Source organism: Hemiscyllium ocellatum, chromosome 5, assembly GCF_020745735.1.
Source record: "Hemiscyllium ocellatum isolate sHemOce1 chromosome 5, sHemOce1.pat.X.cur, whole genome shotgun sequence".
Classification (NCBI taxonomy): domain Eukaryota; kingdom Metazoa; phylum Chordata; class Chondrichthyes; order Orectolobiformes; family Hemiscylliidae; genus Hemiscyllium; species Hemiscyllium ocellatum.
Window position 1 is genome coordinate 15,320,987 of NC_083405.1, and position 22,827 is coordinate 15,343,813.

The 22,827-nt window shown below is 42.3% G+C and overlaps 1 protein-coding gene across 1 annotated transcript in view; it reads left to right on the forward strand.

The window, feature by feature from the left end:
- The window catches only part of myo10 (myosin X), a 338,767-nt gene that overhangs the window by 226,557 nt on the left and 89,383 nt on the right, over window positions 1–22,827 (forward strand). Inside the window, exons 24-26 of the mRNA XM_060824560.1 lie at window positions 2,822–2,858; window positions 6,018–6,908; window positions 18,002–18,122. Coding sequence (XP_060680543.1) covers window positions 2,822–2,858; window positions 6,018–6,908; window positions 18,002–18,122 — 1,049 coding nt within the window. The remainder of the gene's footprint in view (window positions 1–2,821; window positions 2,859–6,017; window positions 6,909–18,001; window positions 18,123–22,827) is intronic.

The window sequence follows — 22,827 nt, forward strand, 5'->3', positions numbered from 1 at the left end:
AGATTAGATTGCAGTATGGAAACAGGGTCTTTGGCTCAACAAGTCCACACCGACCCTCCAAAGAGGAGACCTACCCAGACCCATTTCCGCTAAACACTATTCACATGGCCTGCACATGTTTGGATTGTGGGAGGCAACCGGAGCACCCAGAGGAAACCCATGCAGACACAGGGAGAATGTGCAAACTCCACACAGACAGTCTCCCAAGGCTGGAATCAAACCTGGGTCCCTGGTGGTGTGAGGCAACAGTGCTAACCACTGAGCCACTATGCTGCCCCAAATCTAGATAACTGTGAGGTGCTGTATTTTGGAAAAGTAAATTAGAGCAGGATTTCTCCACTTAATGATAAGGTTCTCGGGAGTGTTGCTAAACAAAGAGACCTTGGAGTGCAGGTTCACAGCTCCTTGAAAGTAGAAAACATAATGTCGAAGACATTTGGTATGCTTTCCTTTATTTATCAGAGTATTAAGTACAGGAGTAGGGTGGTCATGTTGCGGCTGTTGTCTTGCCCCAGTCAAAGTGGTGTCCTTCCTCATGTGTTTGTAGGGATATCCACGCTCACTAGTATTCTTACATACACAAGGGGAAGAACAATGCAGCCATGCTGGGACAAGCCAAACAGAGACACACATGAGAATTCCTAGAAGCATGGCAGTCCAACCAGAACTCTATCAACAAACACATCAATTTGGATCCCATCTGTCACCCTCTGAGAAAAACAACAGGAAATAGCATCACCAACGCAGGAAATGATGTCACCACAGACAATGATATCACCAGCCCAAGTAAACCTGAACACACAAAAAGAAAGTGGGCCAGAACACCAGTGCTTCACCGGCGGCTCACTGATGATGTTACTTAGTATGGTGATGAAATGTCTAAAAATGAACCTTCAAGCTCAGTGAGCAAACTTACATCCAGGATTAAGGAAAATCTGGGGAGGAATATGTGTGTGGCACTGGAGGAAATGGGTGAGGTCCTTCATGAATACTATGCATCAGTATTCACAAAGGAGAACGGCATAGAGGATGATGTGTCTCTGGAGGGATATGTTGATATTCCAGGGCATGTCAGTATGAAAAAGTAAGCGATGTTGGATGTTTTGAAAAGCATTAAAGCAAACAAGTTCCCAGGACCTGATGGGATCTATCCCAGAATGCTGAGGGAGGCAGGTATTCTTTTCAGTCACAGCAGAGGTCCCAGAGGACTGGAGAACCACCCATGTTTTTCTCCTACTTAAGAAGGCCAACAGATAATCTAGGAAATTACTAACCGGTAAGTCTTTCAGTCTATAGTAGGGAAACTATTGGAGAAGATTCGTGGGTAGAGGATTTGCTCACATCTAGGGAAAAAATTGACTTCTTAGGATAGGCAGCATCACTTTGTGAGAAAGATCCTGTCTTTCAAACCTGATTGAGGAAATGACATTGATATTGAGAGCAACATGGTAACTGTTGTCTTGATGGACTTCCAGAAGGTTTTTGACAAGATCCATCCTGGAAGGCTGGTACAAAAGGTGAAGTCACATCGGATCAATGGTGAGCATGTAAGCTGCATACAGAACTGGCTTAGTGATAGAAGACAGAGTAGTGTTGGAAGGATGTCTTTCTGACTGGAGATCTGTGACTGGTGGTGTTCTGTGGGGATCAGTGCTGGGACTGCCATTGTTTGTAACATACATAAGTGACCAGGAGGAAATTGGCGATGGCCTAATTGCCAAGTTTATGGATGACACAAAGATTGGCAAAGCTGCAGATGGTGAGTATTGCCAGAGGATACAGTACGATTTAGATAGGCTGGAGACATAAGCAGAGGAATGGGAGATGGACTTTAATCTGGAAGAACATTTTGAAAGAGGGAAGTATGCAATAAGTAGCAAAACCATTAATAGTGTCAACATCCAGAGGGACGTGGACTTATAAGTCCACAGTTCCCTGAAATTGGCAATACATGTGGATAAGATGGTCAAGAAGGTATATGACATGCTTACCTTCATCGATCAGGGTGCAGAGTATAAAAGTTTGGCAATCATGTTGCATAAAATTTTGGCCACATTTGGAATATTGCATATGGTTCTGTTTGCCACACTACTAGAAGAATGTGGAGGTAGAGAAATGGTTTATCAGAATATTGCCTGGTTTGAAGGGTATTACTACGAGGAGAGGTGGGACAAACTTGGTTAATTTTTGTTTGAATAATGAAGGATGTGGGGCAACTGATAGATGATTACAAAAGTATGAGAGGAATGGATAGTTGGGAGTCTTTTTCCCAGAGCAAAAATATCAATTATTTGGAAACATAGGTTTAAAGTAAAAGTTGAACAGAAGTGAGAGAGACGGGTATTTTTTAAACAGAGGATAGGGAGTACCTGGAATGCGCTGCCAGAGGGTATGGGGGAGGTGAATGCAATAGCAATGTTTAAGAGGACACATGTATAAGTAGACAAGGAATAAAAGGGTACAGACCACATAGAGGCAAAAGGTTTTTCGTTTAGAAAAGCATCAGGTGTTAGCGCAGTCTTGTTGCCGCTGGACCTGCGCCTGTGCTGCACTGTTCTTTGTCCCCTTTGCACACCACTATTGTTTACGTCAGCAGGTAGTGTGAAGGTTGCGTGGTGATTAGCATCTGAAGGAGTAGGTGTGTGCTAACCATGCAACACAGTCCCGAGCTTGTTTCCAAATGTATGCATATTTGACTCCTTAAGTTTTCCATCCATGTAATTAACTCAAAATTGCAATTTTGGGCAGCAATTAAATATTTTAAAGAACTTTTAAATATTTTGTTGATACTTTGTTTAATTCTTAAATATGTCTTTTGCAGGGAAAGGCAGAACCGAGAAGCAGAACGCATGCAACAGGTAACAAATAATCTCTTGCCTCATTGTCCCTGAATGGTTTCGAAAAATCAAATTCATTATTCTTTCAGACCATTTGACACAAACTTTGGGAGCTATCGTCTTATGTTTCTTTTTCCTGTTCTCTTTGTTTTAATTGGATGCATTCAGCAAAATGGCTTTACTATGGTTTAACGTGATGTGTCAGCAAAGGTGAATTACAAGACTACATGTTCTTTTTGAAAGAATTCTACAGATAAGACCTTAACGGCCTTTCTCTCTCACTGTCATAGTCAACTTCTTTCCAACAAAAGTGTCATTTTTTTTTGAAACTGGAACGCTCGAGTCCTTTCATGCTGAGGGCTATAAATTAAAATCTGGCTTGTAGTTTAGCATGTAGCTCCCGTTCATGTTCATGTATTTAACCAGATTTAGAAATGGTAAAGCATGTGATTTGGAAAAAAAAACCTGAAGTGCTGGAGTGGAAGAGGTTCCTGTAGCAATAGAATGGTCTCCTTTGTTTCAGAATTGCAACTCTAATATAAGAAAAAGTTTGCAATTAATCATTTATAATTTTCTACTGATTAATACAAACTAAAAAAATTCACAAACTTAGTTGTCAAGCTTTTCAACTGTATGTTTCTGCCTGAATCAATTTTTTCCTGCTTGTAAACACTACTCAATATATATCTTGTGCTGTTTTTAAAAACAGCTGTAATTAAAGTGGGGTTTCTGTTTGCTTGAGTTTTGGTTACTATCATTGAAATTTTTACTCAATTCATTCACGGGCGAGAGATTCCACTGACTGGGTCAGCCTTTATTCTACATCCCTACATGTCCTTGAAGGTGGTGGTCAGCTGGCAACTTGAAACGTTGCAGTCCATTTGGTTTCAGGGGGCTCACAATGCTGTTGTATTTCCAAACAGTACATCCTGTAATAGAAACATGCTGGAAAATGGCATTAATCGTTAACCTGTCAAAAATGTGAAGTTATACACAGCAGTACCAACTGGCCTTGATCTGCCCATTCCAAGGTGAGAGTGACTGTCCTTGACAACAAGGCAGCATTTGACTGAGGATGTCATCAAGGAGCCCCAGAAAAACTGGAGACAATGAGAATTGGAAATTTCTCTAAGTTATGCTGAGCACAAAGGAAGATGGTTAGTCACTCAGTTCAGCCTTCTAACGTAATGCAGGACTTCTTCAGGGTTGTGTCTTAGACCCAACTATTTTCAAATGTTTCATTCTCTTCCTCATAACGTCAAGAGTGCTTGTTCACTGATGAATGCACTGTGTTCAATATTTGTGCCACAAAATTACTAGCTTCAACATCCTAAGGATTCTATTGACCAGAAATTGAACTGGGCCAACTATATAAATACTCTGTTGAAAGTAACTCATTTTCATTGTGGAATGTCTCACCATTTGCAAAGGAAGTCAAGACTTGATGGAATTCTTGTCACTTGCCTGAGTGGGAGCATTTCCAACATCGCTCAAGAAGTTCAATAACATCCACAGCAAAGCTTGATTGGCATGTCATCTACCACCTCAACATTCACCCCCTGCACCACACTCACAGTGGTGGTGTTGTGTACCATCTACAAGATGCACTGCAATAACTCACCAAGGCTCAGTATTTTCTAAACTTGTGACCTCTACCACTTAGAAAGGCAAGGGCAGCATGCAGACATCACCTTCTGCAAGTTACCCTGCAAGTCATAGACCTTGCTGAAATGAAATTATGCGTCGAGAGAGAGGATCTGTCGTCCTCACTTTCTCCTCGATGAAATTATGTGGCCATTTTTTCACTATCTATAGGTCAAAATCAACGGAACTCCCTAACTGACCACACTTATTCCAAACGTCTAAGAAGGCAGCTTTCCTGGAACAGTTAGCTGTGGGCTGTAAATGTTGGTCCAGCCAGTTACAGTGGGTAGCACAGTGGCACAGCAGTTAGCACTGCTGCCTCACAGTGCCAGAGACCCGGGTTCAATTCCTGCCTCAGGCAACTGACTGTGTGGAGTTTGCACATTCTCCCTGTGTCTGCGTGGGTTTCCTCCGGGTGCTCCGGTTTCCTCCCACAGTCCAAAAATGTGCAGGTTAGTTGAATTGGCCATGCTAAATTGCCCGTAGTGTTAGGTGCGGGGTAAACGTTGGGGAATGGGTCTGGGTGGGTACGCTTCGGCGGGTCGGTGTGGACTTGTTGGGTCTAATCTAGATTAGATTACTTACAGTGTGGAAACAGGCCCTTCGGCCCAACAAGTCCACACCGACCCGCCGAAGCGCAACCCACCCAGACCCCTACATTTACCCCTTACCTAACACTACGGGCAATTTAGCGTGGCCAATTCACCTGACCCCGCACATCTTTGGACTGTGGGAGGAAACCGGAGCACCCGGAGGAAACCCACGCAGACACGGGGAGAACGTGCAAACTCCACACAGTCAGTCGCCTGAGGTGGGAATTGAACCCGGGTCTCAGGCGCTGTGAGGCAGCAGTGCTAACCACTGTGCCACCGTGCCGCCCACTAATCTACTCTCACATCACATTCTTAAACTCAGAGATGTTTGCCGCAGTGACTTTGACATCCTGTGCTGTAAAAAAGATGGGATAATGTCAATGGCTTTGTCAACATAAGACATAAACTTTCCAAGGCTTCACAGCTCCAGTCTGCATATTCCAGATCTTTACCACTTCTCATCTGCACCCTAGTCTGAGCACACATTGCCATTATTTTGGTCAAACCTCCACTGGTTTCTTATGCTTTGCTGTGATTTGAAAACTCTTGTCTTCACCTGTGCCTCTATTTCTTTGCAGATGCTTCACAATCACACATATTTCTGTTCTAACCATGATCCATTGTACATTCCTGTATTCAATACGTATTGTCATATCTTCAACCTCATTCTGCAGTTCCCAACCCTAAGTCACTTTGAGGATTCCTGATGAAGGACTCATGCCCAAAATGTCGATTCTCCTGCTCCTTGGATGCTGCCTGACCTGCTTTGCTTTTCCAGCACCACACTCTTTGACTCTGATCTCCAGCGTATGCAGTCCTCACTTTCTCCCATAAAAAGAATATGTGGTTGAAGATCATGGAATATTTTGAATTCTTACTTCTCCGATGTTTCTGCTTTATTTAATGAATGTCTTTCATTTTATCTTTTATTTTGTAATTGTAGGCGGAAGAAATCCAGAGGCAACAAGAGCAAGCAACCATTCTAGAGGCTCAGACAAAAGCAGTACAGAATGCTCAGCTGGAAAAGCAGGAGAATGGGCAAGTCCAGGAGATTCTGCGTCTTGAGAGAGAAATTGAAGAGCTTCAACGCCAGAAGGAACGCCATGAATCAACACTCACCAAGATGTCCCTTGTACAACTACAGCAACTTAGAGATGAGGAGTTAAAGAGATTGGAGGATGAAGCGTGCAAAGCAGCTCAGGAGTTTTTGGAATCCCTGAACTTCGATGAAATTGATGAATGTGTCCGCAATATTGAACGGACTCTTTCTGTCGACAGCCAAATTACGTTCTATACTTCAACCATACCTGATCCTTCTGAAAAGTCTGTCTTCAATTCTGGTCAACCTTACCCTGAAGAAGAGAAAGATGAGGGCTTTGATGCTGATGAGGATGCACTCAAGGACTCACCAAATCCTAGTGAGCACAGCCATTTTGATCAACGGACAAGTGGAATTCGGACAAGTGATGACTCTTCAGAAGAGGACCCTTACATGAATGAAACAATGGCAACTGTGATTGCGAGTGATGTTCCGGCTATCACTGCTTCAGATCCAAAAAGCTACAGAAAACCCACAATCAGTGACTCTACTGACTGTATACCTGAGCAAGCAGATGATGGACAGGAGGACCCTGTTGAGCTCATTCCTCCAGATGAAGAATCTGATTTTGATCAAGATGATTATAAAGATGGAACCACTTTATCTGGCAGCAGTGGAGCCTTTTCAAATCCTCGCAGTAGCCAGTGGTCACCAGAGTATCCCTATTATTCTTCTGCAGGAGCCTACAATAGCTCTGGAGAATATAGATTAAGTTCAGAAGGGCCACAGTCATCAGTGAGTAACTTATGTATCCTATTTGATCAATGAATAATGTCATATGGTCAGTATGCTAAGGAACCCAATTTTGAAAAAGTCTTGACTGTCACATTCCATTCTCAGTAGTGTTCAGATTTTTTATCATTTTAGTATGCTTGTGGTTATGATAGGAAATTGTGGCTCTGCAGCTAATGCATTTGGTAGCGGTGTGTATACTAGTCATCCCGAAAACCCTGAAGCAATGTGCAGTGACAGATTGTGGATGGCAGTTGACAATAGAAGAGTAAGCGATTACTGATTTAATCAGAGCTCTACTCAGACAAAGCTCCACTTGTCCTCCAGGATTATATTTCAGAAAACAGTATGATGTCTTCTAATGGATGCTTTAGAATTAAAGTTGAGAGTACTTACAATAAAACATTGAAATGTTATCATATTTCTGCCAAACTGCCCAAATCCCTAAAACTTGGTTGTCTTGGAATTTCATTAACCTGCTTTAAATATTGCAAGGAGTGATTTGGGCACAAATATATCACCGTGCACATTTGGTACATCATATAATCTTTCATAATATTTGCCTTTGTTATTATTGGATTAGGTTTTTCTTTTGAAGTTGAAAATATAATTAAATAAGCTTAGGATCAAGTGGAAGTCATTTCAAATTTTCATATCAATCAATGAAATCGTAATTGATCTGAAACCAAACTCTCTCTCAATACTTTAGCAAACAAAAATCTATCAATCTTGGTTATAATTTTTTTTAAATCTAGTATCGATTGACAGCCCAATTGGTTGTGTTCATTGAGTTGGCACTAATTTAGTCATTGGCAGATTGAATCCTACTCCAGGGCATGAAGAAAATAATTGAGACTAGTAGTTCAACACCGTGCTAAAGGAGAGCTGCACTTCCTGTCAGAGGGTTGTATTTTAAATTAGTTTTAAACTGAGGCCCCTTCTGGTTTCTCAAGTAGACATAATAAAATTGCTATTATGAAGAGCAACTTAGTGTTTCTGCTCAATACGTATTCACCAATTAACATCACAAAAAAAAAGATTATTTGATCATTAGATTAGATTCCCTACAGTGTGGTAACAGGCCCAACAACTCCACCCTGACCGTCAGAAGACCAACCCACCCAGACCTTTTTCCCTCTGACTAATGCACCTAACACTATGGGCAATTCAGCATGGCCAATTCATCTGGCCTGCACATCTCAGGACAATTGGTCATGCTAAATTGGGAGGAAACCGGAGCACCCAGAGGAAATCCACGCAGACATGGGGAGAATGTGCAAACTACACACAGACAGTCACCCAAGGCTGGAATTGAACCTGGGTCCCTGGTGCTAACCACTGAGCCACCATCATTGTTGGTGGCAGCAATTTGCCAAGCATACATTTGCTGCTGCATTTCCTTTGTTATAACTGTGATGACCTTCAAAGGTACTGTGTTGATTGTGAGGTCTTCTTAGATGACCAGTTGTCATTAGTTACTATATAAATGAAAATCTTTTCTTTCTCTTTTAATTAATCTCTCTATTTATCTTAACTAATGCAGTCTAGGTTTCATTCTAGTAAACCTATGGCACACACTCTCTGGTTGGTCGACATCCCACCATCTCAGAGCTATGCAGCCCAGAGGATTGGTGAGATCAGATGAGAGCATCTGTTACACTACTTTTGATGGCTCAATAAGCTGATTCTGGAACAGCAAAAGTTAGGGCTAATATTTCTTTGCTAAGATATAGTTGTCAGAATTGTTCAGAGTGTACCAGGTTACGGTCTAACGATGTGTCGTGTTGTAGAACAATGATTTTTCAACCTCTCTTAAAACTGTGTACCTGGACCTCTAGGGCTTTTTGGACCTCCATTCACCCATTTGGAAAATGCCATTATGTTATTTTAGGTTCAAAGTGGATGACTTCACATTTTCTTAAATTAAAATCATTTGTCGCAATTTTGCCCCAGAGCTTAAAGTGAAAGCATCAGTTTATAGTTTCACACTTCTCCCTGCACTGCCGTTAATGCTATATATCTATCCTTACGCCACTGATAATATTGGATCTGCAGCTGTTGACCCCATTATCAGAATCGCTAATGAACGTAGTGAACAGTTGAGATCTTAACACCATTCTCAAGGGTCACCACTTGTCTATTAGAAGTCACTCACCAAATGTCTGCTCAAACTCTAGCTCAGAGTTCAACTTGCAGACATTGTGGCACATTGAGGTTGGGGTGGGATGCAGTACAGTGGAAAGAGTTGCCTGCACAGTATGTTTCTGGAGACCATTGGACCTCTAAGGTCAATTCTGTCAAATTTGGCCTGTAGCCAGGTTGGGCAGTTACTGAGATCCAGTGTTTAGTTTACAAGCAGGCATGGCCAGTGCTCTTGTCAAAATGATGTGAGATTCTCACTCCCAATGTGGACAAGCGCAAAGATCATAAGACCATAGAAACAGGAGTAGGCTGGTCGATCTCCCGAACCTTCTCTGAATTGATAGGATCATGGTTTATCCACATTGCTCAGATCTATTTTACTGCTGTTTTCCTGTAACTCTTAATTCCCTAGCTGATCCAGAATTTGTTTGTCTCAGCCTTAAATATGTGCAAAGACTCTGCCCCCTGACAGCTCTCTGCAGCAAGGAATACAAAGACTCTTGGCATCAGATGATGTCTTTACCTCAGTTTTAAATTGGTACTCCTTTATTATGAGAGTATGCCCTCTCATCCTAGACTGTCCCATGAGGAGAAACAGCCTCTCAGCCCATTTGTTTTGTTTTTTTTTCCCCCCTCAGCATTTACCCTGTCAAGCCCGTTAAGGTTCCTATAAGTTTAATGCAATCACTTTTCATTCTTCTGCGTTCCAGTGAGGACAATCACAATTTGTTTAGCCTTAGCTTGTGAGACACTCTTTCAGTACCAGGGATTATCTCATGAACTTTCTCTGAACTGCCTCAAAATTATAGCTTTCCTCAAGTCAGGGGAATCAAAACTGCTCCCAGTACTTCAGATGTGGTCTTAACAGATGCCAACATTCCATTAGACTTATGACTTTATTTCCATGGGGATTATTCACTCTGAGGTATTATATTAAAGAACTACAACCATCTTTGTTAGTGCCAGATATGATTCCAACGAGCAGAGAGTTCTCCCACAATTCCCGTTTTTGTTAGAGCCCTTCAATACCATGCTCGGTCAAATATGACCAAGGGCAGTCACTCTGACCTCATTTTTTTAAATGCATGTTTTAACCAAGACTGTAAAGGGACCGAGAGCTCAGTAGCCAAGATTATTGGTCAGCAAGTTTGCCTGATAACACTGATGACACCTTCAATCATTTTAATAATGACAAAACAGCCTAAACCTTTGGGTGGCACAGTGGTTAGTACTGATGCCTCATGATGCCAGGGACCCAGGTTTGATTCCACCTTTGGGTGACTGTATTGAGCGTGCACATTCTCCCTGTGACCGCGTGGGTTTTCACCAGGCACTCCTCTTTGCTCCCAATGCCTTAAAATGTGCAAGTTAGGTGGTTTGACCGTACTGAATTGCTCCATAGTGTCCACAGATGTGTAAGCTAGGTGGATTAGCCTCTGTAAATTGAGGGTTAGGGGGATCCAAACCATTGAGAGAGATATTTGAGGATCTTTACCAACTCGATGGGCTGAATGGTCTCTATCTGCATTCAGGATTCTGAGATTCTTTGGGTTACTCTGCCAGGCAGTGTTAAGTTAGCCTGACTTCAGTCATTAGGAAAATTTTAGAGACATTCTGAAGGAACAAATAGCAATGGCTTTGTGAAAGAGAAATCTTGTTTGTCAAAATTTGCTTGAGTTCTTTGAAAATATAACATGTAGAGTTATTAAAGAGAAACCGATTGATGTAATATATTTGGATTTCCAGAAGGCTTTTGGTAAGGAGTAATATAAAAGACTAAGCATAAGATAGGAGCTCAGTGTTGGGGTAATAACAGAGAATCATAGAGATGTACAGCACGGAAACAGACCTTTCAGTCCAACCAGATATCCCAACCTAATCGAGTCCATTTGCCAGCACTTAGAGGGCCCATATCTCTCTCAACCCTTCCTATTCATATACCCATCCAGATGCTGTTAAATGCTGCAATTGTATCAGCCTCCACACTTCCTCTGGCGTGAAAAAAATTGCCCCTCAGGTCCCTTTTAAAATTTTCCCCCTTCACACTAAACCTATGCTCTTGAGTAGTGGACTCCTCCACCCCAGGGAAAAGACTTTGTATATTTATCCTATCCATTGCCCCTCATGATTTTATAAACTTATATAAGGTCACCCCTCAACCTCCAATACTCCAGGTGAAATAGCCTGAGCCTATTCAGCCTCTCCCTGTAGCTCAAATCCTCCAACCCTGGCAACGTCCTTGTAAATCTAACATGGGCTAAAGAAAGAGCTATGAGCTGATGAAGGTGAAAGAGTTTGGAAGGGAAATATCTGCTAACAGAGCAAAAGAATATGGCAGCATAATGGCTCAGTGGTTCGCATAGCTGCCTTGCAGCGCCAGGGACCCGGGTTTGATTCCAGTTTCATTGTGTGTGTCTGTGTGGAGTTTGAGCATTCTTCCTGTATCTGGTTGGTTTTCCTCTGGGTGCTCTGGTTTCTTCTCACAGTCCAAAGATGTGCAGATTAGATGAATTGATCATGGTAAAGTGCCCACAGTATTCAAGGATGTGCAGGTTACGTGCATTAGTCATGGGATATGTCGAGTAATGGGGAATGGGTCTGGGTGGGATACTCTTCGGAGGGTCGATTGGACTTATTGGGCTAAATGTACTCTTTCCATGTCACAGAGTCATAGAGATGTACAGCATGGAAACAGACCCTTTGGTCCAACCCGTCCATGCCGACCAGATATCCCAACCCAATCTAGTTCCACCTGCCAGCACCCGTCCCATATCTCTCCAAACCCTTCCTATTCATATACCCACTAATTGCCTCTTAAATGTTGTAATTGTACCAGCCTCCACCACTTCCTCTGGCAGCTCATTCCATACACCTACCACCCTCTGTGCGAAAAAGTTGCCCCGTAGGTCTCTTTTATACCTTTCTCCCCTCACTCGAAACCTATGCCGTCTAGTTCTGGACTCTCCGACCTCAGGGAAAAGACTTTGCCTATTTACCCTATCCATGCCCCTCGAAATGGTGACCATATTACAGTAGAGTTCAGGATTCAGCTTGAGAGGAAGAATATTGGGTCCAAAACAACTGTGCTAAACTTGAATAAGGTTAATTACGAAGGAATGAGGGCTGAGCTAGTTGGAGTAGACTAGGAAAAGACTTTAGCAGCAAAAATAAAGGGACAATGGCAGGTGTTAAAGAGAATAGATTGTGGCTCACAACAGTGAGAAAGTGGATTCTAGGAAGAGGATAAGCCAGTTATGGTTAACAATGGAAGTTAGGGATATAATCAAATTGAAAGAGAAAAGAATACAAAGTAGCAAATATTAGTAATAATTCAGAGGATTGAAATTTGTTTTACAAACCAACAAAAGATAGCCAAAAAAACAAAGTGGGATAAGATAGAACTTGAGGATAAACATGCAAATAAAGACTAAGAGGAAGGGCTTCTTTAAGAGAAGAGACAGACCTTGGGAGGATGAGAATGGGGAAATAATAATGGGTAACAAGAAAATGGCAGAGGAGTTGAATAAATACTTTGCACTGATAATGGTAATAATCTTCCAACAATCCATAGATTCTCAAAGCCCCAGAGAGGATTGGAAAACTGCCAGTGTAAAACCGTTCTTTAAAAAAGGGAAGGAGACAAAAATAAATCACATTACTGTAGGCCAGTTAGTTTAATATCTGTTGTTGGAAAACTGTTAGGAGCCTACCAAAAAGGTTGTAATTGCAAAGACTAGAAAACCATAACACGATCAAGCAGAGTCAGCATTGTTTCACAAAGGGGAAATCATACCTGACAAGTTTCTTAGAATTCTTTGGGGTGGGAACAAGCAGGATAATAATGGGGATGGTTTGGATGTAACATAATTACATTCTCAGAAGACATTTGAAAAGGAGACGCGCATGAGGCTACTTAACATGATAAGAACCAATGGCATTGAATGTAACATATAAGCATGGATAGAGAAATGGATAGTAAATAAGCATTGGTAGAGGTGGGATAAGGGGAGCATTTTCAGGATGGCAGTCTGAGACTGGTGGAGTGCCACAGGGATCAGTGGTCTGGCCACGATTATTGACGATATACATAGATGATTTGGATGAGGAAAGTGAACGTGTTATAGCTAAGTTTGCAGATGATGCAAACCAACCAGAGATACTTGGCAACTGCGGCAAAGCTCCTTCGTGTTCAGACACAGCAGCTCCTCCAGGCGATCCATGCAAATCTTGCAGTCTGACCAAGACTCCAAGTAGTTTGTGGCTAGGCCCCGGTACTTACACGAGTGTTTCCAAACACCTTTATGGAGATAAGACTTAGACTTTAAGATCTGATGCTTTTCTTACCAGTTAGTGTTCTTTGATTTCTGCTGTTGGTTACAAAAACAGAATTAAAAAATAAACAAAGATGGCACCAGAGAATTGTGACTTTGTACAGGTTTTACTGTACTCATGTATTCCTAAACATGAGTACACTTGACTTTAAAATCTAATTCCAATTCTGGATGGGAAGGCATGGGCTGGGAATTAAATCAAGGTAACTACAGGTTAAGCAAATGGATACAAACTTGGCACATGGAATACATTGTGGGGAAAATGGAAAGAAGAGAAGCTGAATATTAATTAAATGGAGAAAGACTGTAGAAAACTACAGCATATGGTAATTTACCCGTACTCTCGCATAAATCACCAATTTTACATGTCTAGACAGCAGGTAATAGCGAAGACAAATAGGGTGCTGAATTTTAGTTCAAGAGAGTGGAGTATTAAAAATAGGGAGGTTTTGCTAAAACTATGCAACACATTTATAGAGTCATAGAGATGTACAGCATGGAAACAGACCCTTTGGTCCAACCTGTCCATGCCGACCAGATATCCCAACCCGATCTAGTCCCCCGTGCCAGTACCTGGCCCATATCCCTCCAAACGCTTCCTATTCATATCGCCATCCAAACGCCTCTTAAATGTTACAATTGTACCAGCCTCCACCACTTCCTCTGGCAGCTCATTCCATACAGGTACCACCCTCTGTGTGAAAAAGTTGCCTCTTAGGTCTCTTTTATATCTTTCCCCTCTCATCCTAAACCTATGCCCTGTAGTTCTGGACTCCCTGACCCCAGGGAAAAGATTTTGCCTGTTTATCCTATCCATACCCCTCATAATTTTGTAAACCTCTATAAGGTCACCCCTCAGCCTCCGATGCTCCAGGGAAAACCGCCCCAGCTGTGCAGCCTCTCCCTAAAGCTCAAATCCTCCAATCCTGACAACGTCCTTGTAAATCTTTTCTGAACCCTTTCAAGTTTCACATTGTCCTTCCGATAGGAAGGAGACCAGAATTGCATGTAATATTCCAACAGTGGCCTAACCAATGTCCTGGAGAAAGTGAGGACTGCAGATGCTGGAGATCAGAGCTGAAAATGTGTTGCTGGAACAGCGCAGCAGGTCAGGCAGCATCCAAGGAACAGGAGATTCAACGCCTCGGGCATAAGCCCCTCCCCAGGAACCTGGGGAGGGGCTTATGCCCGAAGCGTCAAATCTCCTGTTCCTTGGATGCTGCCTGACCTGCTCCGCTGTTCCAGCAACATTTTCAGCTCTAATCAACGTCCTGTACAGCCACAATGTGACATCCCCACTCCTGTACTCAATACTCTGACCAATAAAAGAAAGCATACCAAATGCCGCTTTCACTATCCTATCTACCTGTGACTCCACTTTCAAAGACAACAGCTGGATTATTGTGAACAGCTTTGGCCCCCATATCTAACTAAATATATAATGACATTAATGGCAGTCTAATAAAGGTTTGTTTGGTTCACTAGTGTGTTCAAGACTAAGGTGGACATATTTTTCTTAATTAGTAAGTTTATGGAACAAATCAAGGATTATGAAACTAAGGTAGGAAAATGGAGTTGAGCATTATCAGATCAACCATGATGTTCTTGACTGATGGATCAAGTCCAATGGGCTGAATGGCTTATTTTGGCTAATGTTTCTGATGGTCAAATGTATTAGCATAAGTTGCTCATTGAAGGAAGGCAGAGTGTCAAGATTGGGTGTCTTTTTCAAAGTGTAAAAATGTCACTAGTGGAGTGCCACAAAGACAGGTTCTGAGGCCTCAATGTTTTACTATCTGTTTCATTGACTTAGAGGGGAGACCAAGTGTAATGCCCATACATTTACTGATAACACAAAAAGACATGAGATAAGGAATCTACAAGGGGATGTTGACCGAATGGAGAAGAAGCCTGGTAGATGGAGTTGAAAGTAGGACAAAGTGTGGTCATGTACTTTGATAGGAAGAACCAAAGGGTGTATTATTTAAATGCTGAGAGACTCCAAAACAGTGAAGCATAGTGGGATCTGGGTATCTTTGTGATTTAAACATAAGAAATTAAGGTACAGCAAGTAATTAAGAGGGTAGAAAGAATTTTGGCCCTTGTTACATGGGTTTGTATTTTAAAAGTGGAAGAATGTTGTTTTAACAGGGTAGGGTGTTGTTGAGGCTGCACCTTGAGTGCTGTGTTTGGTTTTGAATCCCCTATTTGAGAAAACAAATGTTTGCATTGGAGGAGGCACTTCAAAGACATTCATTTGGCTGATTCCTGGGATGAAGGAGTTCACTTAGTAAGAAGGACTAAACAGGTTAGAAGAGGAAGAATAAGTTGTCTTATTGAAACTGAGATTCTGACGGGGAATATTAGGGTGCACCTTGAGAAGATCTTTCCACTAGCGGGTGAATCTTGAACTTGGAGACCAACTTTTAAACCCATAAAAATATCAATTGAAAGAAAGGACCTTTCGCCCATTGGATCGCCAAAACTAAGGGTGTAAGGTTTCCTGCCTCTACCATACTTTCAGGCAATGCATTCCAGACCCCAACCACCCTATGGGTGAAAATTTATTTAAACTAAGCTCTCCACTTAAACCTCCTGCCTTTCACCTTCAACAGAGTGCTGCTTTGTTATTGATCATTTGACAAAGGGGAATGGCTATTTCCTATTTACCTTGCCTATTTACTAATTACCTTATAGGCGGCACAGTGGTTAGGACTACTGCCTCACAGCGCCAAAGACCTGGGTTCAATTCCCACCTCAAGCAACTGTGTAAACTCCACACAGGCATTCTCCCTGTGTCTGCGTGGGTTTCCTTCGGGTGCTCTGGTTTCCTCCCACCGTCCAAAAATGTGCAGGTTAGGTGAATTGGCCATGCTAAATTGTCCGTAGTGTTAGGTGAAGGGGTAAATATAGGGAAATCGGTCTTTGGAGGGTTGGTGTGGACTTGTTGGGCTGAAGGGCCTGTTCCCACACTGCAAGTAATCTAATCTAATCCAGGCCCCTCAGATTTACTTCAACCTTTTCTGTTCCAAAGAAAACAATCCCAGCTTATCCAGCCTCACTTCATAGCTGAAGCATACCTTCCAAGGCAACATCCTGGTGAATCTCCTCTGAACTCCCTCCAGTGCAGTCATATCCTTCATATGCAGTGACCAAAACTCTTCCAGCTGTAGTCTAACCAATATTCTATACAACTCCAACATGATCCCCCTCCTTCTTTAATCTTGCCCTCAACTAATATGGCACCATTGTGATTCACACTGCTCCCTGTCAGTGCCAGGGACCTGGGTTCAGTTCCACTCTTGGGCGACTCTCTGTTCGGAGCTTGCACATTCTCCCTGTGTCTGTGTGGGTTTCCTCCAGGTGCTCCAGTTTTCTCCCTCCAAGATGCACAGGATAGGTGGATTGGCCATGGGAAGTGCAGGATTATTGGGAAAGGGTAGGGGTGTTCGTCTAAATGGGATGCTGTTCAAAGGGTCAGTGTGGACTCGATGGGCCTAATGGCCACCTTTCATATCGTTAGGATTCTATGATGAAGGTAAGCATCCCACACGCCACCTTAACTATGTTACTAAACTGCCTTGTCACTTTCGGGGGGTTTGTGGACAAGCACCCTCTGTTCCTCAGAGCCTTTTAATGTCCCACCATTCATTGATTACTTCCTTGTCTTGTTACATCTTTCAAAGTGTCAACTTCTAAACTGTCACTTATCAGGATTAAGATTCATCTGCCACTGATCTGCCTGTCTGACTAATCTGTTTTTAATCTTCCTCTAACCTAAGAACTCTTCCTGACTGACAATGATGTGAAATAAAATGTGAAAATATCCACTTTCACAGAATTAGTGGAAACTTAGGTTACAGAATAGGAAGATGGTCATTGAAAACAAAATGAGAAGGAATTTCCTTGACAGTAATGAACATCTGGAATTCTTTTCCCCAGAGAATTGTGGAGGCTAGGTCACTGGAAGTATTTAAAGAGGAGATCGATATATTCTTGAAATATTGGAGTTGAGTGCTGTGAGGTCTTCTAGGTTTCTGTTAGTTTTATGGGATTAAGTTACTCTCTTAAAATTATGGTTAATAATTATTTATGTTTATTTATACTTTTATTTTCTCAGTAGTTGAGTATAACTGTTTTTGTCAGTGTCAGATTCTGCATTCAGGTACTGAATAGAAGATGTGGAATTGGAGACCACCTTGAGGTCAGCTTGGAAATATTTAAACACTTAAAATGTACCCAAAATATATAATCAGTGTATAACCTTGATAAAGAAAGGTGATGGAAGATTGAATTGTATAAACACGTGTTATACACATTGCACTGGTAGTTTTGTATTCACGACCTGTACTAGACCAGCAGTGGTTCACTTTGAGCAGAGCAGCTTTGGTGGTTCTTGACAAGGGTTAGTGTAACAGAGTCAGACTTCCATCCCAACTAATCGAAATGTCATGTCATGCCCAGCCGATCACAGTGAGGCATCCCTGTGCTGCACTAGCCTGGTTTCAAATGCATCATCTTAGTATTGTCTTCAAAATACTTTTATTCGTACATATTCGTTTTTAATATAAGAAGCTTTTGTCATTATTATCTAACATTAAAAATTATTTTTCCTTACTACAGTTTGAAGAGAGTGATGATGATTTGGATTCAAGATTTGATACCAACGAGCTGACCTACCGTAGAGACTCCATTTACAGCTGTGTCAGTCTGCCATATTTTCACAGTTTCCTGTTTATGAAAGGTAAGGTGAAATTTGTCAATAAGGTTAGTGAGAGTTAATGCATCAGCCTTAAAAAAAATATCTGAATTGATTATCTGTTTTCCTCATTCTCAAGGGACTGGAAACTGAAGTATTATATTTAAGCATGGCTTAATCAAGGATTCAAGCCCTACTTCCCCTTGAGTGTACAAATCCTGATTCTAGCTCCATCTAGAGTTCAATGTCGAGCTAAACTTGTCTCCCTTGCCACTGCTTCCCTGGTTGATCAAACATTCATCTGCCTTCAACCTGAATCTACTCAGTAGCCCAGCTTCCAATGCTCTTTGAGGAGGAAAATGTCAAAGATCTACAAATATCAGGAAGAAGAAATTCCTCCCCGCTTCCATCTTAAATGAAAGACCTCATATTTTTAAGCTTTGCCTGCATGTTCTCGATCTGCCCACAAGGAGAGAAGTCTGCCAGCTTCTACTGTGTCAGATTCCTTTGGAATCAGTAAAGCCACAAAATTGTTACAACAGAAGATCACCATCTGCTCCGATTACATCTGTGCATGTTCTCTGCAGGAGCAATTTATCCAGTTCCATTCTCCTTGGCCTTGCATATACTTCTTCTTTCAGATGACAATCTAAATGTCATTTGAATGCTTCAATTGAACCTGCCTCCATCATGCTGCCAGAACATTCTAGATCCTAACCAGCGGCTATGTGAAAGAGGTTCATCCTCAAGTGTGCTTTCTTGTTCTCAATCGTTCTCCCAACAGAAACCATTCCTCCCTAGCAAACTGTCTGGACCTGTCATGATTTTGAGTGCCTGTACAAGCATGCCTTCTCCATGGCTCATTTTCTCTGACTTATCTACATTACTATAATTCCTCAATCCAGAGTCATTCTCATGAACCTTTTCTTCCCTCGCATAGAGTCATGAAGTCCTACAGCACAGACACAGGCCCTTCTGGCCAAACTGGTCCATACCGACCAAAATGTCCATCCACGCTAACACCATTTCCCTGTACTTGGAGTTTAGTTTAGGTAAACGCGAGGTGCTGCATTTTGGGAGAGAAAATCATGGCAGGACTTATACACTTAATTGTCCTAGGGAGTGTTGCTGAACAAAGAGACCTTGGAGTGCAGGTTCATATCTTTTTGAAAGTGGAGTCGCAGGTAGATCGGGGAGTGAAGAAGGTTTTTGGTATGGTTTCCTTTATTGATCATAGTACTGAGCACAAGAGTTGGGAGGTCATGTTGCGGCTGTACAGGACATTGGCTAGGCCACTGTTAGAGTATCGCATGCAATTCTGGTCTCCTTCCTATCGAAAAGATGTTGTGAAACTTGAAAGGGTTCAGAAAAGATCTACAAGGATGTTGAGAGGGTTGGAGGATTTGAGCTATATGGAGAGGCTGAATAGACTAGGGCTGTTTTCCCTGGAGCCTCAGAGGCTGAGGAGTGACCTTATAGAGGTTTATAAAATCATGAGGGGCATGGATAGGGTAAATAGACTAAGTCTTTACCCTGGAGTGGGGGAGTCCAGACCTAGAGGGCATAGATTTAGGGTGAGGGGTGAAAGATATAAAAGGGACCTAAGAGGCAACTTTTTCATTCAGAAGGTGATGAGTGTATGGAATGAGCTACCAGTGGAAGTGGTGGAGGCTGGTACAATTGCAACATTTAAGAGGCATCTAGATGGGTATATGAATAGGAAGGGTTTTGAGGGATATAGGCCAGTTGCTGGTAGGTGGGACTAGATTGGGTTGGGATATCTAATTAGCATGGACGAGTTGGACTGTACGTCTCTATGACTCTATCTTTAAAGGCAATCTATTGTAAATGTGGAAACATTGAAGATACAAACAAATGGTTCTATTATAGAGTCATAGGAGCGTAGAAAATAGGTGCAGGAGTTGTCATTCAGCCTGTACCACCATTCAATAAAATCCTGGCTGATTATGCAATTTCAGTATCCCACTCTCTCCATACCCTTTGATCATTCAGCTGCAATAAGCCATATCCAGCTCCCTCTTGAATATATCTAATGAACTGGCTGCAATACTTCCTGTGGTAGAGAATTCCACAGGTTCGCAACTCTGAGCGAAGAAATTCTTCCTTATCTCAGTCCTGAATGGCTTATCCCGTATTCTTGGACTGTGTTCCCTTGTTCTGGACTTCGAGACTGACCAGCCCCAACAGGATTTTATCTGTTTCTCGGTGATCCCCTCCCCTCATTCTTCTGAATTCCAGCCAATACAAGCCCAGTCGAACCAAAATTTCTTCAGTTGACACACCTGCTATTCCAGGAATTAGCCTGGTGAACCTTTGTTCAACATCCTCAATAGCAAGAATGACCTTCCTCAGCCTAGGAGACCAAATCTGCATACGATACTCAAGGTGTGGTCTCACCAAGGCCCTATATAACTGCAGCTAGCCAATTCCACTCATGCACTCAAGTCCTCTCACTGTGAAGGCCAGCTTTCCCCACCATCTGGTGCACCTGCATGTTCAGCAATTGTTTCACCATGACACCCAGGTCTCATTGCATCTCACCTTTTCCTAACCGGTCACCACTTGGATAACAGGGGAAAGTGAGGCCTGCAGGTGCTGGATATCAGAGTCGGGAGTGTGGTGGTGGAAAAGCACAGCAGGCCAGGCAGCATCCATGGAGCAGATGCTGATCTCCAGCATCTGCAGTCTTCCCATTCCCCTCATTGATTTCAACCCTAATGCAAAGCCTTTTCCAAGGATGCCTACCCTGAAGAAGTTCTCCTTCTATTCCTGATGAAGGGCTTAAGCCCGAAACGTCGATTCTTCTGCTCCTCAAATGCTGCCTGGCCTGCGGTGCTTTTTCAGCACCAGTCTCTCAACCCCCATTCAGATAATAATCTGCTTTCCTGTTTTTGCCTCCCAAATGAATAACCTCACATTTATCCACATTCAATTGCATTCACCAAGTATTTGGCATTCATACAGCACGTCCAAGTCACAGTGCAATCTCTGTGTATCCTCCTCACAACGCATTGTCATTGAGCTCAGAGTTATTTGTATATTTGGAGATATTGCATTCAATTTCTTTAAGGAGAAAGTGAGGACTGCAGATCCTGAAGAAGGGTTCATGCCCGAAACGTGAATTCTCCTGCTCCTTGGATGCTGCCTGACCAGCTGCGCTTTTCCAGCAACACATTTTCAACTCCGATTCAATTTCTTTATCCAAATTGTTAATGTATATTGTGAACAACTAAGGTCCCAGCACTGAACCCTGCATCACCCCACTGTCTGTCACTCTGAAAATGTCCTGTTCATTCCAACTTTCTGTTTCCTGTCTGCCAACCAGTTCCCTGTCCACATCAATATATTACTTCAGACGCTCTGGTTTCCTCCCACAGTCCAAAGATGTGCAGGTTAGGTGAACTGGCCACGGTGAATTGCCCGTAGTGTTTAGGGATGTGTAGATTAGGTGTATTAGTGGGCAGTACGGTGGCTCAGTGGTTAGCACTGCTGCCTTACAGCACCAGGGACCCAGGTTCAATTCCAGCGTCAGGCAACTGTCTGCACGTTCTCCCCGTGTCTGCGTGAGTTTCCTCCGGGTGCTCCAGTTTCCTCCCACAGTCCAAAGATGTGCAGTTTAGGTGAATTGGCCACGGTGAATTGCCCGTAATGTTAGTCAGAGGGTAAATACAGGGGGTGGTTTCTCTTCAGAGGGTTGGTGTGGACTTGTTGGGCCAAAGGGCCTGTTTCCACACTGTAGGTAATCTAATCTAATCTAGGCAGGGGAAATATAGGGTAGGGGAATGGGTCTGGGTGGATTACTTTTCGGAGAGTCGGTGTGGACTTATTGGGCCAAATGGCCCGTTTCCACACTGTAGGGAATCTATGACATTGACATTGAAGTTGTCCCTCGGGTCCTTTTAAATCTTTCTCCTCTCACATTAAATTATGCCTTCTGGTTTTGAACTTTCCTATCCTAAGGAAAAGATTTTTGCTGTTTGCCTTTTCTATGCCCTTTATGACTTGTTAAACTTCTATAAAGTCAGCTCCCAACCTCCTATGCAAGGGATAATGCTTGGAACCTCTGACCGTACCTATTTCCCACAAGATTAATCATAGCAGTTGCGAAAAATAGTGTACTCTGATTCATTCACAAATGGCATGACTTAGCTTTAAATTGGAGGATGATAGATATAGGACAGTTGTCAGAGATAATTTCTTTACTCAGAGTAGTAGGGCATGGAACACACTGCCTGCAACTGTAGTGGTTTCACCAATGTTAAGGGTACTTTAATGGTCATTGGATAGACATATGGACAAGAATGGGCTAGTGTATATTAGATGGGCTTTAGATTGGTTCCACAGGTCAACGCAACATTGAGGGGCGAGGGGCATGTACTGTGCTGTAATATTCTATGTTCTAAGTAAAATCAATTAAGAGTTAGTCTCATATTAAATTATTTTGTTTCTGCTAATGAGTTTTCTAATCTTACACTTTTTGCTTTGTGCTGCTGATGATCTGCAATCAAATTAAAAGTGCAATAGGCTCAGAGCAGTTAGTATTGATATCCCCTTTGACTCTGGGGGAAGTGCCTTGCCACCACTTAATACCTCTCCATAACATTAAAGCCCAGACTGGCAATATAACAATTAGGAAATAATGGCGTGATCCCAAATACATCCATCATTCAAAACAAAAAGATAATCTTAAGCTTCCAAAACATCATACTTTACACATGCTGCATAAAGG